The sequence below is a fragment of the Seriola aureovittata genome, chromosome 12 (assembly GCF_021018895.1).
Source record: "Seriola aureovittata isolate HTS-2021-v1 ecotype China chromosome 12, ASM2101889v1, whole genome shotgun sequence".
NCBI classification, from domain to species: domain Eukaryota; kingdom Metazoa; phylum Chordata; class Actinopteri; order Carangiformes; family Carangidae; genus Seriola; species Seriola aureovittata.
Genome location: NC_079375.1, coordinates 22,908,269 through 22,922,551, shown reverse-complemented (window position 1 = coordinate 22,922,551; position 14,283 = coordinate 22,908,269). Strand labels below are relative to the sequence as shown.

At 43.7% G+C, this 14,283-nt stretch overlaps 1 protein-coding gene across 3 annotated transcripts in view; it reads left to right on the top strand.

Annotated features, from left to right (window-relative positions):
- The window catches only part of slc6a9 (solute carrier family 6 member 9), a 74,599-nt gene that overhangs the window by 29,390 nt on the left and 30,926 nt on the right, over positions 1-14,283 (top strand). Inside the window, exon 1 of one of the 3 annotated variants that reach the window (XM_056392208.1) lies at positions 2,167-2,402. The exons of the other annotated variants lie outside the window; for them this stretch is intronic. Coding sequence (XP_056248183.1) covers positions 2,361-2,402 — 42 coding nt within the window. The 5' untranslated portion in view covers positions 2,167-2,360. Of the gene's footprint in view, positions 1-2,166; positions 2,403-14,283 lie in introns of those variants that run through there. 3 annotated transcript variants of the gene reach the window in all.

The following is a 14,283-nucleotide window of genomic DNA, read 5'->3' as shown; positions in this document are numbered from 1 at the left end:
GTCTGCTAGTCTCTGGTTCTGGATCTCAGACTCCTCCTCTGAGTCTGGGTCTGACTGAGGCTGAGTCTCTCTGATGTTTCCTCCTCTAAGAGAGGAGAGGAACCTTAAAAGATGAATGTGTGTGATGAGGCTCTTTGAGGTAGCATTGGCTTTGGTACCTGACAACTGGGAGCAGTGGGAGCTTGACACAACGGAGCTGAACCACACCATGCAAGCCCCCCCCCCCCCCGACCCGACCCGCTAACCAGCTCTCCAGTGCCGGATGCGTCCCTTGAGACACGTTGACTGTCAGTCTCCCGCTCTGTTCCCGACCTTCGAACCAGCCTTCCTCTATTGAATCAGAGGATGTGGAGGTGCAGGTGCTGGGGAAGCAGCCTGGTGTTTCTTTCCTGTAGGAGAAAACAAAATACAGTGATGTGATATTTGGTAAAAAATAAAAAAGATGAGAAAGAATTGCTCATCGCTGTAAATGTTACATAATTTTGAAAACAGCTACACTTCCCCCTTTGCTGCGGGGGAATGTAGTTAAAATAGTAGCATTGCCGCATGTAGCATCAGCGCATATAAATACCTAAACTAAGAGACTAAACAACCTCTACCCAAATAACATTGTCGCAAATGTGCTTCTTTAATAACAGGTTATCAGTTGCTGTAAGGAAGGAATACAGAAGTAATTGCCAGTGTGCGACAGTAGCTCTTAAACAACAACTCGTCTGTTCGAAATGTGTCAACATGTGCGACAACTTGTTGGGCGCACTTGTTTTCATTGCCCTTAGCACTTCCTCTCAGCACATTGAATAGGGCGGGTATATGGTAATGATCCCTTTATTGGATCCCCTGTGAGATTCTAATCCTCTGAATTGATAGACAAATGAATAGCATCCTGTCTGCGTTGCTTATCTTGTGTTCAACATAACTGCAGGGCCTCCACTCAGGCGGCAGAGGCCATTGTTTGTGGCTATCAAACACCCATTAGGCCGGGCGCCAGTTGCCCATCAACTTTTGACATCGCTCGCACCACATCCAGTCAGAGAATCCGACGCCGGGTGACACGTTGAAAGACGGCTTCTCGTTCTGCTGCATGAGTGATGTTTTTGTTGATCTCTCAATCGCGGCCCCATTGTGGATGCACACTACCTTTTTCTCCCGTGCCCTCACTTCCTCGCTTCCTCCTCGCTCTCTTTGTGGCGGGGTCGCCATTAGCCATATGGTGGCAAACAGGCACAACAATGTGCGCAACAAAACAGAGGCTCAGGGGGGAAGCGCTTGAATCTGAAAGGGTGTAACTCTGTGAACACGTCGCGGACGAGGCGGAGGAAGAGGGCTTTGGCTCGGTCGGCCTCTCGGTGTGACACGGCAGAGGGGGGAGGGGGGAAGGGGGAGGGAGGGGTGGGCATTGGCAATGTCAGGGTGTAGAGACGGACGAGGATTTGGAAGAGTCAAGTGCCGCTGAAAGGAAAGTTGTTGGTGGTCTGCAGAGTTGCAGCAGCTGCCTCTGAAAACAAACGGAAGAAATAAGAGAGTCAGAGAGAAGGGGTGAGGGGATGGGGGGGGGGGGGGTGCGGGATGAAGGCGTGCAGGCTCCTCACTTTTTTTATCTCCTCGTTCTAATCTGTTGGGAGAAAGAGGGAGAGAGAGAGAACTTGGCTGTAGCCCATGGGTGCGCCAGACCTCCCCCCATTTTACTCCGGCCAGCTAAAGCAGAAGTTCAGCACCCCCCCCCAGTCCCCTCCGCCACCACCACCACCACCATCGGCCCTCCTCTCTCCCGCTTACTTGCTCTGTATTCAGTCTAGGTGCTGGAGTGACAACGAGCCATTCATTGTGGAGGTAGAGGAAAAAGACTGTGGATCTCTCCTGTGTCTTTTTTTGGGAGGTGGTGGGAGTTGGGAAAAAGGGGGGAGGTGGACGGCGGACGGAGGGAAGGAGGGGAGGGTGCATATTCCTGAAATGGTGAAATACGACAGAAAAAGGGGGCAGAAAGAGAAAGTAAAAGAGTGAGAAGAGAGAAAGAGGGAGGGGTGAGTAAAAAGTAAGAGCGCAAAAGGGGAGGGGAGGGATGGAGGGGATGCAGAGCGGGAGTCACAGAAGGAAGGGAGGGGGGGAGAGAGAGAGAGAGAGAGAGAGAGGGGAGAGAGAGTGGGCTACCATGCCGAATGAGCAAGAGAGGCGGAGAGGAAGCAGAGCTCCATCAGATGAAATGAGGTGAAAGTAATTCAGGCATTAATCAAGCCAGGGCAAAAGGGAGGGTATACTGTGTTTTCTCCCCCCTCTTTCGCTGCGGAACTGAAAGGCAAGGTGTGAATGAAGGAGCCTACAGTGGCCAGCAGAGAAGCACCACTGGGTCACAGCATCAAATCATGTCTGAGTCGAACACCATTGCCGCTTCCACAGCAGACCAGGTCAGTTCAAGCTGTCATATTGGTTTTTTTTCTGTTTTGGTTTTTTTTTTTTTTTTTTGTTTGTTTGTTTGTTTGTTTGTTTTTCCACGCTTATCCGAAGCGAGCGTGTTCAGTTGCGCCTTAAGCAGCAGGAAACATCTTGTTAGAAGACTTAGGAAGGACACTTCAAGGCTAAGAAAAGAGAACATATCCCAAGTTCCGGTCAGATGTATATCATCTTTAGATCCTAATTCGGAAGTAGTTAGAGGGAGTTTCTAAGAGCAACCGAGTGAGTGTGTGTTTCTTGGACTATCAAAGCATCGATTGTTTTGCCCGGAGCTGCCTGGACAACGGTACAGGGTCCTGAAAGAATTGAATTCATCAAGACGAGCTATTGTCTACGCCGCCTTATTTTTCGGTGATCATTCAGGGGGTCTGTGACGACTCAATACCCCCCGCACCACGTGAGGAGGGGGACGCAGCTTTTTAAAAACCCGACCACGTGTGGTGGAGCTGAAAAGTTTTTATAAGTAATTGCAGTGGGAAGTCCGGGCAGTGCTGTGAGAGATGGGGTTGGTAAGGAAGTGGGCTGGTCCGCCGTGTGTGTGAAAGAGAGTGACAGAGTAGAAAAGTAAAAGTGGCCAGAAAAGGCTGATATTTATGCCCCCCCCCCCCCCCCCCCCTTCCAAAACCCACCACCCCCCACCCGCCCCATCTCCCTTCCACAAGCTGCTTTAATTGCACACTTTGGCACCTACATCCCTCGCTCGGCTTCCTTTCTTTAACTGTCGACTGACTTTGAAACACTTTGAAACAATTAAATCCACTGATCTGTTTAAGATAAGATGTACAGTTATTTCCATTATGGCAGGTAAAGACAAAGAGTGTGCGTGTGTGTGTGTGTGTGTCTTTACCTTTCTGCGTGTGTGTGTGTGTTAGTGGGTGTGTGTGTGTGTGTGTGTATGTGTGTATGTGTGTGTGTGTGTGTGTGTGTGCATCCGACCTTGCTGCCGGCTTGTGTTGTTAGCCAAGTCCTTGTTTCCTGCTTCCGATTGCTACTGTCAAGGCTGAGTCAGCTTGCTATAGTTCTGTAGGCAAACACACACACACATTCACACTTGCACTCACGCTCTCTCTCTCACACACACACACATTCACACAAGCATATGCATAAATGTTTAGAGTTTTACTCTCATACATACAACGCACACGCCAACACAACAGCTGACCAGATTGCTCACGCACACAAAATGCAGGAGATTGTTGTGGGTGGAAGATTTAAGATATTTAGAGCTGCACATTGTGAGCATGTGTGTGTGTGTGCGTGTGTGTGTGCATGTATAGAGTGAGAACAACTCCCCAAAAGCAGCACTCACAACTGTGACAACTCCACAACCGTGCACATGCTAATCCTCTCATTCTGGACTGTTTAGATTTGTTAACACGCACACGCCATATTTCCCCCAAAGCTTTGACTGACAGGACTAAGCATATTTACAGGTTTACTTGTGTAGACAACTATGTAATTACAAGCCGTGGCTGCCTGTGCATACGAGTGCAGATTTTGGTCCATAAGCCATGACTATAATTAAAGAAACGGCCTGTAGAAGTAAAATGAAATCTGCGGTTTGTAAAGAGATTTTCATGCTTCATGTGTTCTGGTATCAGTTTTGTTGGCAGTATAAAGTTTTTTTTTGGGGGGGGGTTGTTTATGTCATAAATGACACTAATTCTACAGTTAAACCTTCTCCTCCTTTGTCTCCTCTCAGAGAAACTGGCAGCAGCCTCAGTGTCTTCTTGACTCACGTCAAAAGACACATTAGTAAAGGAGGAGTATGTTCTCTATGCTACAAAAAGCTATTTGCTTTCTACCTTCACATTTAAACCTGTAGAACGGGAGTAAAGAATTACACAGAGTTCTTTACACACACATTATACACATTGTTAATGGAGGTGTTTTAGTTATGAGTCGGTGAGAAGAAAAGAAGATACTGATCCTCTTTAATGGATTTATTGAACAGCTGCCTTTGTGTAGAAATACATTAAGAAAACACGTAATACATTCGACACTGCTCAGATCCAGTTTTACATTCAGGTAATTAGCTGATACAGATCACAATATAAATGAACCACGTGTGAATAATTATACATCGTTAATCCTTATTAAACTATATTAATTTAAAGTGTATTTTATTCAGAAATCACAAAGCCACGTGCTTTCAGTCTTTTCATTGAAAGTAGTCTCTCATAAATGAAGCACTTTGTGTCCAACAGTCTCATTTCTGCCTGAAAAACAACCGTAATCTCCATATTATCAGCTGAGGATGTATTATGGGTATGTAAGCAGGAGGACCTCTTCTCCGCTGAAACACAAATAGCTTTGTCAAATCAGTCGTGTAGTCAAAGCACTTCTCCGCTTGGGCTAAATTTGTCAGATGGACGCGGCTCAGCAGGGCTGGAAAACCTGTGTGACACACTGCAAATTGAGTTGCTATAAAATGAAAAATGGTTTAAGCCTCTCAATTACTGTCGCACAAAAAACATTGTGGAAACTGTCTGATAGAGCTGTTGTCACAGATCTGGAGGCACACAGCATAACGGGCAGAGAGAATTAGAACACCTATAAAATGAAGTAAATTCATCATGCTCTGCTTTTTCAACCTGTCAGCTTATCACAGATTGTCTTTAACGGATGCTGCACTATTGATTGTAAAATAACAAAACAAAAAAAAAACAAAAAAAACAATCAATGCCCTGAAACTGCATTTTTTTTGCCACTTTTTGTTGCTTGTTTCTTGCAACATTTCCCCAGCGGTGATGGAGGGGCAGTCCGGAGCTTCAGGAGAAATCCCTGTAGGTCTGTTCGGTTCCAGGCTGATTACTGTGGGTTGACTCAGGTGCGGACTGAGCTGATAAAGCTCAGTGCTCGCAAGCTCTATCTCCTCACACACACACACACACACACACACACACACACACACACACACACACACACACACATCTATCCTGAGTGAACAGCCAAACCCAGTTGACAGTAAATGAGCCGCCCCTCCCAAAATGGTACAACCCTACCCTAACTTAGGACTCAGGACTGTCTGGACAGTCAAGATAAGTTTGGAAAATTCTCCAAACTGTGTAAAAAAAAAAAAAATAAATAAAAAAAAAAAAGAGGAAAAAAGGTGGATGCTGATAAAAAAAAAAAAAAATACAGATTAAAATGGAAAAAAGCTCTGTGCGGTTGATCAGTGTAGTGCAAATGATTCACTGTGACGACGTATTGTCAAAATGCTAATCGACAAGCTTACGTAAGGTTACACTTAAAAATTAAAATTTCCTCCAATCTACGTTGTTTTTACACTTGGAAACTGACGCGGCCCTGGAGACCGTGTGAGTTGCTGCAGCAGCTGTTTAAGAGCAAGTTTCCGATTGGTCCCTGACAGTTTGACTTCAGAGTGTAATTACACTTTAAACGACCGGGTAGTCGATCTTCCCTATAATGATATTAATGATACGCTTATATCGCTCAGTATCATTCTAATAACTTCAAAGTTAAGTTGCAAGTTGCACATGTGGGTGCCCCGTACTCTGTCACTATCCACAGATACTTAATATCCTGTCTCAAGAGTAGTTTTCTGAAGAAAAAAAAAAAGCCCAGCTCTGATCAAAGCCCCGTTCCTTCATTTCCTCTGTCATTACATGGGTCACATCCTTCCTCTCAGCGGTAGACCGACCTCTCCGTGTTGGGACAATATTCCGAGGTCATGTGTGATTTCAAGGCATGCTTCACTAATAATTGTAGTAATAAGGAGTTCAGATTGACCCGGTAATTGCTAAGTGAGCGCCAGTGATTGGCTTTGACATCCTCTTACTGAAAGAAATGATCTGATCGGATACCACGTCTCGCATTAGGACAACAGCTCCGGCTGCTCTGTCGCTGCTTTGACTCAAATTATACAATATTTCACGAGTCCAAATATTCGAAAATGGCAAGTTTTATGAGTTGTAACTGCACCTTTCCTTGCAATAGTAAACTTCTTTTTGAACACCTAGCTGATCACCACTAGTCTGACACAGTCATAACTAGAAGAAAAACGACTCACTTTAACAGACTGACCCAAATTATTGCTTTATCCAGTATATAAGCAGATTTTCTGGATGGTGCCTGCCAAGAAGCTAATGAGGCCTGTTGTGTCGAAAAGTACAAATTCTTCCAGTGTAGAGGAATTCATCCAGAGCGCTGCTGCTCTCCCAACACCTACCTTTTCTGTTTATGTCTCCTCTATGAACGTACGTAGACATATTTAGCCCGTCTGCCCTGCAGGCTGTCACGGTTTCAGCACCTGTTTACCAGGATGCAAGTTCTCTCTCTTTTTTTTTTTTTTTGGCAGCCATATTGAAAAAAATACATGTTACCAAGAAAGTGTTATGAATTTTTATTGAAATGGAATTGGCTGTCCATGGATGTCATATATAATTTTATGGTAGCTGCTAATATACAGTTCAGTACATTACAACTTAGCGTAGGAAGCCAGCAGGGGCCCACACACACACACACACACACACACATACACACACACACACACACACACACACACACACACACACACACACACACAAACTCTGCCCATCTGGGGGCAGGTGTTACAGTTTATGGAGCGGAATTGCAAAGTAGCTGTGTTTACTCACTGCACCATGGCTTAGCAAGCAAGGGAACAGACACGTGAAAAAGAGAAAAGAGAGACAGAAATAGATATAAAGTATGTGTGTGTGTGTGTGTGTGTGTGTGTGTTGTGCATATTTGTGTACATGTGTGCCCCTTGTCCATCTCCCTGTGGTGGCTCTAACCTTCAGTCTCCCTCTGACTTCACTAAGTTAAGCTTCCGGGCTCACAGCTGGCCTGCAGAAGCACACAGTCATACTACACCACACACACACACACACACACACACACACACACACACACACACACACACACACAGACACAGCAAGCTGACTATATATGCACGGTTGGGTGGATGGATGGATGCAAGCTTGACGGATAAGTTTGGAGAATTAATGGCTGATAATGACTGACTGGAGGAGGTGGAGGAAGAGATGGGAGGGATGAAGGACAGGAGGGAGATGTTAGTGACCTGCCGTGTGCAGAAATAGGCGTGAAGCTGCAGGTCAAGGGTGAAAAACTGAAGGAGCTATTTGTAGCATTTGCTAACATTTTCTGGGATCGTTAAACAGAACTGGTTTAAGTTTTGACCAACAGTTTGAATCATTTTAACTTTTTAGTAAGTTTGCTGAGTTTGTAACCATCACACTGACTGTTTCTATGGAGAACAAGATAAGAGCTGTAGTAAATTCTCGTTGTAACTGGGAACCCAGTCACCCTTTGATAGTTTACGAATTCATCCAAAATTTAAACCCACACATGCAACAAAATTTTAAACTATGTGATTGATGTGATGATTCTTACTGAAACGCTCTGTGGGAATCATATAGTTGACTCATCTCCTTAAAGGATGGGCAGATATAATTAGATGAGAGGATCAGTGTCACTGTCATATCTGTCTGTTTAATGTAAAGCTACAGCCAGGAGTCTGTTAGCTTAGCTTAGCTTAGCATAAAGACCGGGAACAGGGGAAACTACTAGCTTAGAAGTCATATATGACATGGTAGTTGAACATCCTTGTGTAGCTTTATACTTAAAACTCTGCTCTTTATTTGTAGATTTTGAAAAGCAAATCCCTTTTCTGGTTTGAATGAAAATGTGTCGTGTTTGATTCAAAATGAATTTGTGATGAAAAAAGAGAAGCTAGTTGAGAGGAGCTCAGAGAAGCAAAATAACTAAAGTGAAATCAGAAACTGCGGGGTCATTTCCTCAGAATGTGCTCCTCTCCATGGGGGCGCTAAAAATGAAAGAGTTTCAAACAACGGCTGGAGCCGAGGAGGAGAGAGGAGGCCGTCTCTGAGCGGGGTTAAAGGGGTCAGATCTTGAGGAGGATCAACACTGAACATTTAGTTGTGACTCTCATCACAATGGACGGCTGTTATCTAATTGTATCTAATTGAGTGCTGTCATTTTTTTTCCCCCAGTTTGTCATTTTTTCGTCTTCTGCCTGATACTATGCAAATACCGTCCAAACAACAGTGACACAACAAATGTGGCAAAATATAGGTTAGTCACACATAACTACAACCCCATGCCCCATTTCACAACAGTGAGTAGAAGCGACTGCTCCGACTGGTATTTCCTTATAATCCGAGGCTTTTCAGAGAACCGTATGTATTCATGTAAAGATGTTAGCAAATTTTACTCGGCGTACATGGAAATATATAATAAGGGACGGCGAGTAAAGCACATATATGGGTGGGTGGCACAGTGGTTTGCAGCCCAGCTAGAGTTTCCCTCCTCAGGCAAAAAAACACCCTATTTAAGAATGTTGGGGTCATGGCAAAGGTGAACTGCCCAGAGCCTCCAGTGTCCTGTGGAAGTATTATCCAGCCTTCGACCGCTTGGGTTGGAAGTGACATGGATAAAGGCTGTGTTCTATTGTGAGCGTGTCTCTCCAGTCATCACTTCAGGCCCAAAAAAAACCCTAAAAGAATCAATCACCCAAGAAAAAAAAAGCAGTCAAGGTCATTTTCGCTCCATGCAAGACATTCACACAAAGATAATGCTAGTGTTGCTTTAGGAGCCTGTGACCTTTGACTGTACCACACTGGAGCAGTTACCCATTTATTCCAGTTCTTGGAACTCCTCCTTACAAACCGGAACTGAGTGGACCATTGTGGTGAGTTCAGGTCTGCCTTCCTCTGTGAAAGTGCCAGCAAGCCATTTCAGATTCTAGGCTAGTGAGGCGCTAAAGTGCAGAGGTTTGGCACTGTGGGATATTAGTATTGATGGTCATTGTCACAGCAACCTACCTTATTGAAATGAATAAGGTCAATCTCATCCCTTGCACAGTCAGTTATAAAGATGCTGCTGTGTCTTTCTGACTGATATAGATCTTCTTTAAAGGCCAGTGTAGGAACTGTTAACATTACACATAAACTGTGTACATGAGATACAGAAAGAGGGAGAACAGTAAATGATGAAGAAAGCCTGACCTACAGTAGGTCTGGAATCTGCACACGGCAAAAAAGTGTTGAAATTGTAGTTTATAAAATATGATATGTATACATTATTAATTTAAAAGCTGCAAATAGGTTTGTGATGTAAAGTAGCGGTGAATGTTCTTTACTAATTGACCGACTGCTCTTCCTTGTTAGTATGCACATGTTAATTTGTTTGATTTCCTGCGTTGTATTTGGCCTGTTTGTTAGTCTCCATTGCGTGGGTGACTGCTCCTTTTCCAAGTCAGGGTCTTATTAACCGACTGTGTTGTAGAGGCAAACTGATTAGTTAGTATTTGTTCATCTTTTGAAGACACTCAGTTGTGTTGTGTACATGCTGTTGCGTTGCGTTTGTCGTTTTCCCTGCAGCGGATCCAGTCCAGTGAATCCAGTATTTACACGGTGGCTCAGAAGTGGAGTGATGCCTGTATTTGTGATGTTGGTGCTCGGCGAATAGATCTTTGTTTATTCAGCGTTTGTCTCCGGTATTTCAAGCCAGGAAAAATCCTCGTCATGTGCAGTCCGCCATATTGTACGTGTCCATATTCTAACTCACATTTTGGCCGAAAGTTGGGTCACCTGACTGTGGCGAAAACCTGATTATTTATCTATGTTGTTTCATGAAATCTGGAGAAACAGTGGAAGCATTATACACTGCTTTACAACATGGGGCAATTATGTGAATGATTAGACAGGTTTACAGTGAACAAGCCCCCCATTCAGCCATATAATGTAACCCGAAATGCTCCCAATGATTGCAAATATGCGGGGTCATGTGGACTCAGGTGTCCAACATGAAATAGACATTTAACTGCATTCATCTGTCTTTTCTTGTCCAAATAAGAGGTTTATAAATAGGGATAAACTGAACTGGTTTTTAACACTCTTCATACAAACCATCGTTTGACAAAAGACATTTAAAGCAGCACATTGACATGCAGACAATTATCCCGAGTTAATCTTCATATCCTGGTTTTGATCATATTTAAGATATGACGTTTCGCATTGTGACCTAGTTACATACATGATTCGAACATTATCCAGGTTTCTCATGTCTGTATGAGTTTGAGTTATCTCAGTAGCTGAGGATGAGTGAACCCCTTTAGTTTCTGGCCGCCTGGTTTCTTCTGTATTGACCGCTCCGCTGGAACTGAGCTTCTCTGTCGTATGATGGAAGACGAGATGAACCAGCGCTAAAAATGAACCGTTAACGATTTCACTTACTAAATCATGTGTGTTTCGACTTGAGGACGCATGTATGCACTTACATGTACCGTAGTATCCTAGGTTTCTGGGATTTGGGGATATCCTGGTGTCTGAAGATAGGATATATATACCTCAGGAGTTAGAGGGTTGGCGGTTCGTTTCCAGGCTCCTCCAGTCTACATTATGATGACTGCCCCTGATGTTTTCATCAGTGTATCAGAAAAGCACTATATGTGTAGGAAAAAGCTCTGTGTGGCTAGAAAAGCACTATTATAAGTGCAGTCCATTTAGCATTTCTGGAGTTACCATGTGCTCATGTAGTAGTTTCTTTGACGAGTCTGCAGTTGTTGCTGCCTTTCTGCCTAGAAAACATTGTACTGTAACAACTGCATTTTCCTTTTCAGTATCATCTTACCTCAGTGATCCTAACATCTCATCATGTCCTTCATTACCTCTGTCCAAGGGGATACGTTTTCACCTTATTTGTCAGCAGGATTACACAAAAAGAAATAAAGTGATTTGCACTGAACTTGGTGGAGGGATGGGTCATGGGCCAGGGGAGAACCCATTAAAATTTGAGGCGGATCTGGATCATTTACCATTGATTTTTTTTTTTTTTTTTTAATCTGGTGTATGCTGTTTGACACTGGCATTGATGGAGGTCTGCGCTCTGCCCTTCCAGTTTTAAATATATTCATACAAGCTTTGAGGTTTTGTTACTGTATTGTAAATAATAAACAGAGAGCATCAATAGTTGACCAGAAAAATCAGTTCTTGGATTTCAAAACATTCCAGGATATACTTGTAATTCATCATGTGCAACTAGGATTAATTCAAAATCACAAAATCTGTGAGTCAGACATTGTTTTCCAAGACTGTTAGTGTTGGTTTGAAGAGAAGCCGTCTACGGTCCTCAGTAGTTAAAATGTGATACACTGTTCTAACCTGCTTCACATTTACTGTGCATCGATGCGACTGTTTTGAAAGAAGGGGAAGTTGAAACTCTGAGAATGAGGTGAGGAGAAAAGGCTGATGAGGCTTATTCATCAGCTTTGTCATGGATTTGTAGGAAGCAAAAACCAGGGGTGAAAAGAGCTGATGATGAGGCTCGTTGAGGCAGCATGCTCACTGTGTTAGCTGGGAAAAACGAGGGGGGGGGGGGGGGGGCTGATAATGCTTGCAGAGGCTGCGTGTGTGTGTGTGTGTGTGTGTGTGTGTGTGTGTGTGTGTGTGTGTGTGTGTGTGTGTGTGTGTGTGTGTGTGTGTGTGTGTGTGTGTGTGTGTGTTTGCACACTCTTGTTGAAGCAGCACACTTGCAGTGTGAGGATTGAGGGCAACTCCACAGAGATGATGGTTGTTAATGCTGCCTCAAGTGAAGAGGGCTAAAACAATGAAGCAAAACAAGGACAAACAACAGAGATGGGAGACTGATGATGGAGCCTGATATGTGTTTGTATTAGGAAGAAAGACAGAAAGATTTCTAAAGTAAATATCAATAACTCATCCGTTACAGCATCTGTTTCATTAAATAAGTGATACTTTCTATCAGAGCTGATTCCAGAGAGAAAATTTTTCCCACAACTCAAACATCAACTACAACTGAACCCACTTATTATTTTCATTATCAGTCAATCTGATTTTCTCCACTAATTGATCTATAAAGTAACAGAAATACAGTCTGGGAGATGTCATTGGAAAAAATAATAATTTGTACGAATGAAGTGATCTTGAATTGAGAAATGTGGACAGACTACCTGTTCAATACAACAGTGTGTTACCTTTTAGTTCCTTAGATGTATCTCACAGGATAATTGACTTTATCGCTGTAAAAACTAAAAATGTTGTCATCTTCTGGAAACATCTGTCCGACTGATTGCACTGGGCCAAAGACTTTTGCTGCCCACTACAAGAGAGGAGGATGCAAAATATATAATATGATGTTATTAATTAATATTAAGTCAAGAGGACAAACTATTAATTTATGTACATATGTTTTTTTTTTTCTCCACGACACCTCCCAGGCTTCATTCAGAAGAAACTGTGTTCTGGCTGACCAACAGTATTTAGTTTCCTATCACATCAGCAAATCCTCATGTTTTTAGCTTGAATCAAAAGATGTTTGCCATTTTCCTCGATGAATGACATGATCACTATAATCACTTGATTATCAAAGTATTTGAGTTTGTTTTTTGTTTATCAGCTAATCCATCAATCCATTATTTCAGCTCCACAATCAGCAAAAGACGCCATCAAACAATTTCAGTTCCAGTTCCGCAGCTGATATTGTGGAAATAGATGTCTGTATGCTCTTGTGCAAGCTGAAAGACATGCACTCGTGTGTGTGTGTGTGTGTGTGTGTGTGTGTGTGTGTGTGTGTGTGTGTGTGTGTGTGTGTGGGGTGGGGTGGGGGGGGTGCAGGGGTGAGAGGGATGCAGGTGAACAGCTTGCGAGAGGCCAACAGTTCCGCGGGCCAGTCTCGCGCATCACTTGACAGCCATACCCGATGAAGGCCTACGCACAAATGAACTTGTTAAGCAAATGAGTGAACAAGCGGGGGAGGGGTGTGGGTGGAGATGGGTGGGTGGACGCGGCTGCAGCCAGCTCCAGCTAGACCTGCCTGTCTGTCTGTCTGCACACATTAACCATCACTGCCTCTTGTCCCTCTGTCTCCAAACCTTTTTTTCCCTCCTTCCCTGTTACTGTCGTTCTCTCGAAGAGCTTTCAGCCGCTGTCTCTATTTCACTCTGTCTCTTCCCATCTCTGCCGTTCCCTCACACTCGTGTAATCCCATTGTTTTAATAGAGAACAGTCTATTTCTGAATTGGATTGGGAGATTATCTTCAAGATGCTTTGACAGGGTGCTGTCATCCTGCACTCGCAGACAATGGACGGTGAAAGAGACTGTCAAAACAGATTGGTCCTCTGCAGATACCAAAAAAATGTATGAATAGATTCACGGTATTTCCATGGATCTTGCATGTAGCTGGCACACACACCCCTGCGCTGAAAATCCAGTGACAATTGTGGATTCATCGCAGTGATTATCTCAGGCAATCTTTCCCAAAATAAACCTCTCAGATCGTAACACTTGCACACACATACATGCACAAAAACACATGTATAAGTAGGATCATCTGAACACATGTAAATGAACACACCCATATGCACATTTAAAAACTCCCACACATCTTTTTGTCAGTGCAGAAAAGTTTCAGTCCCTATTGATTTCTGATATCAAATGCCCACCCCCTGCCCTTTGCCCCAACCACACCCGCCCTTCCTGGCCCTTCTAAGCCCTGCCCCCCACCTCTCCTTCTTACAAAGACGTTCCCCCCTTCCCCTCCCCCCAGGGGAAGGCATGTGAGGATTGCATCCTGGTAAGTTGAGAGCTATAAGTATAGCAGAGGTAGAGAAGTTGGTTCAGTCATCAGGATATTGGGACTATCTGAGGGGGCTGATGCTGCATTTGCATCACGTTCCTCACCATGGAAGATTATGTCAAGGTAAGGAGCTGGATGGTGGTTTTTAAAAGTTTGGTGGAGGTAGTGCAGTAATGATAGTTCCTAATTATCAATGTATATATATATATATA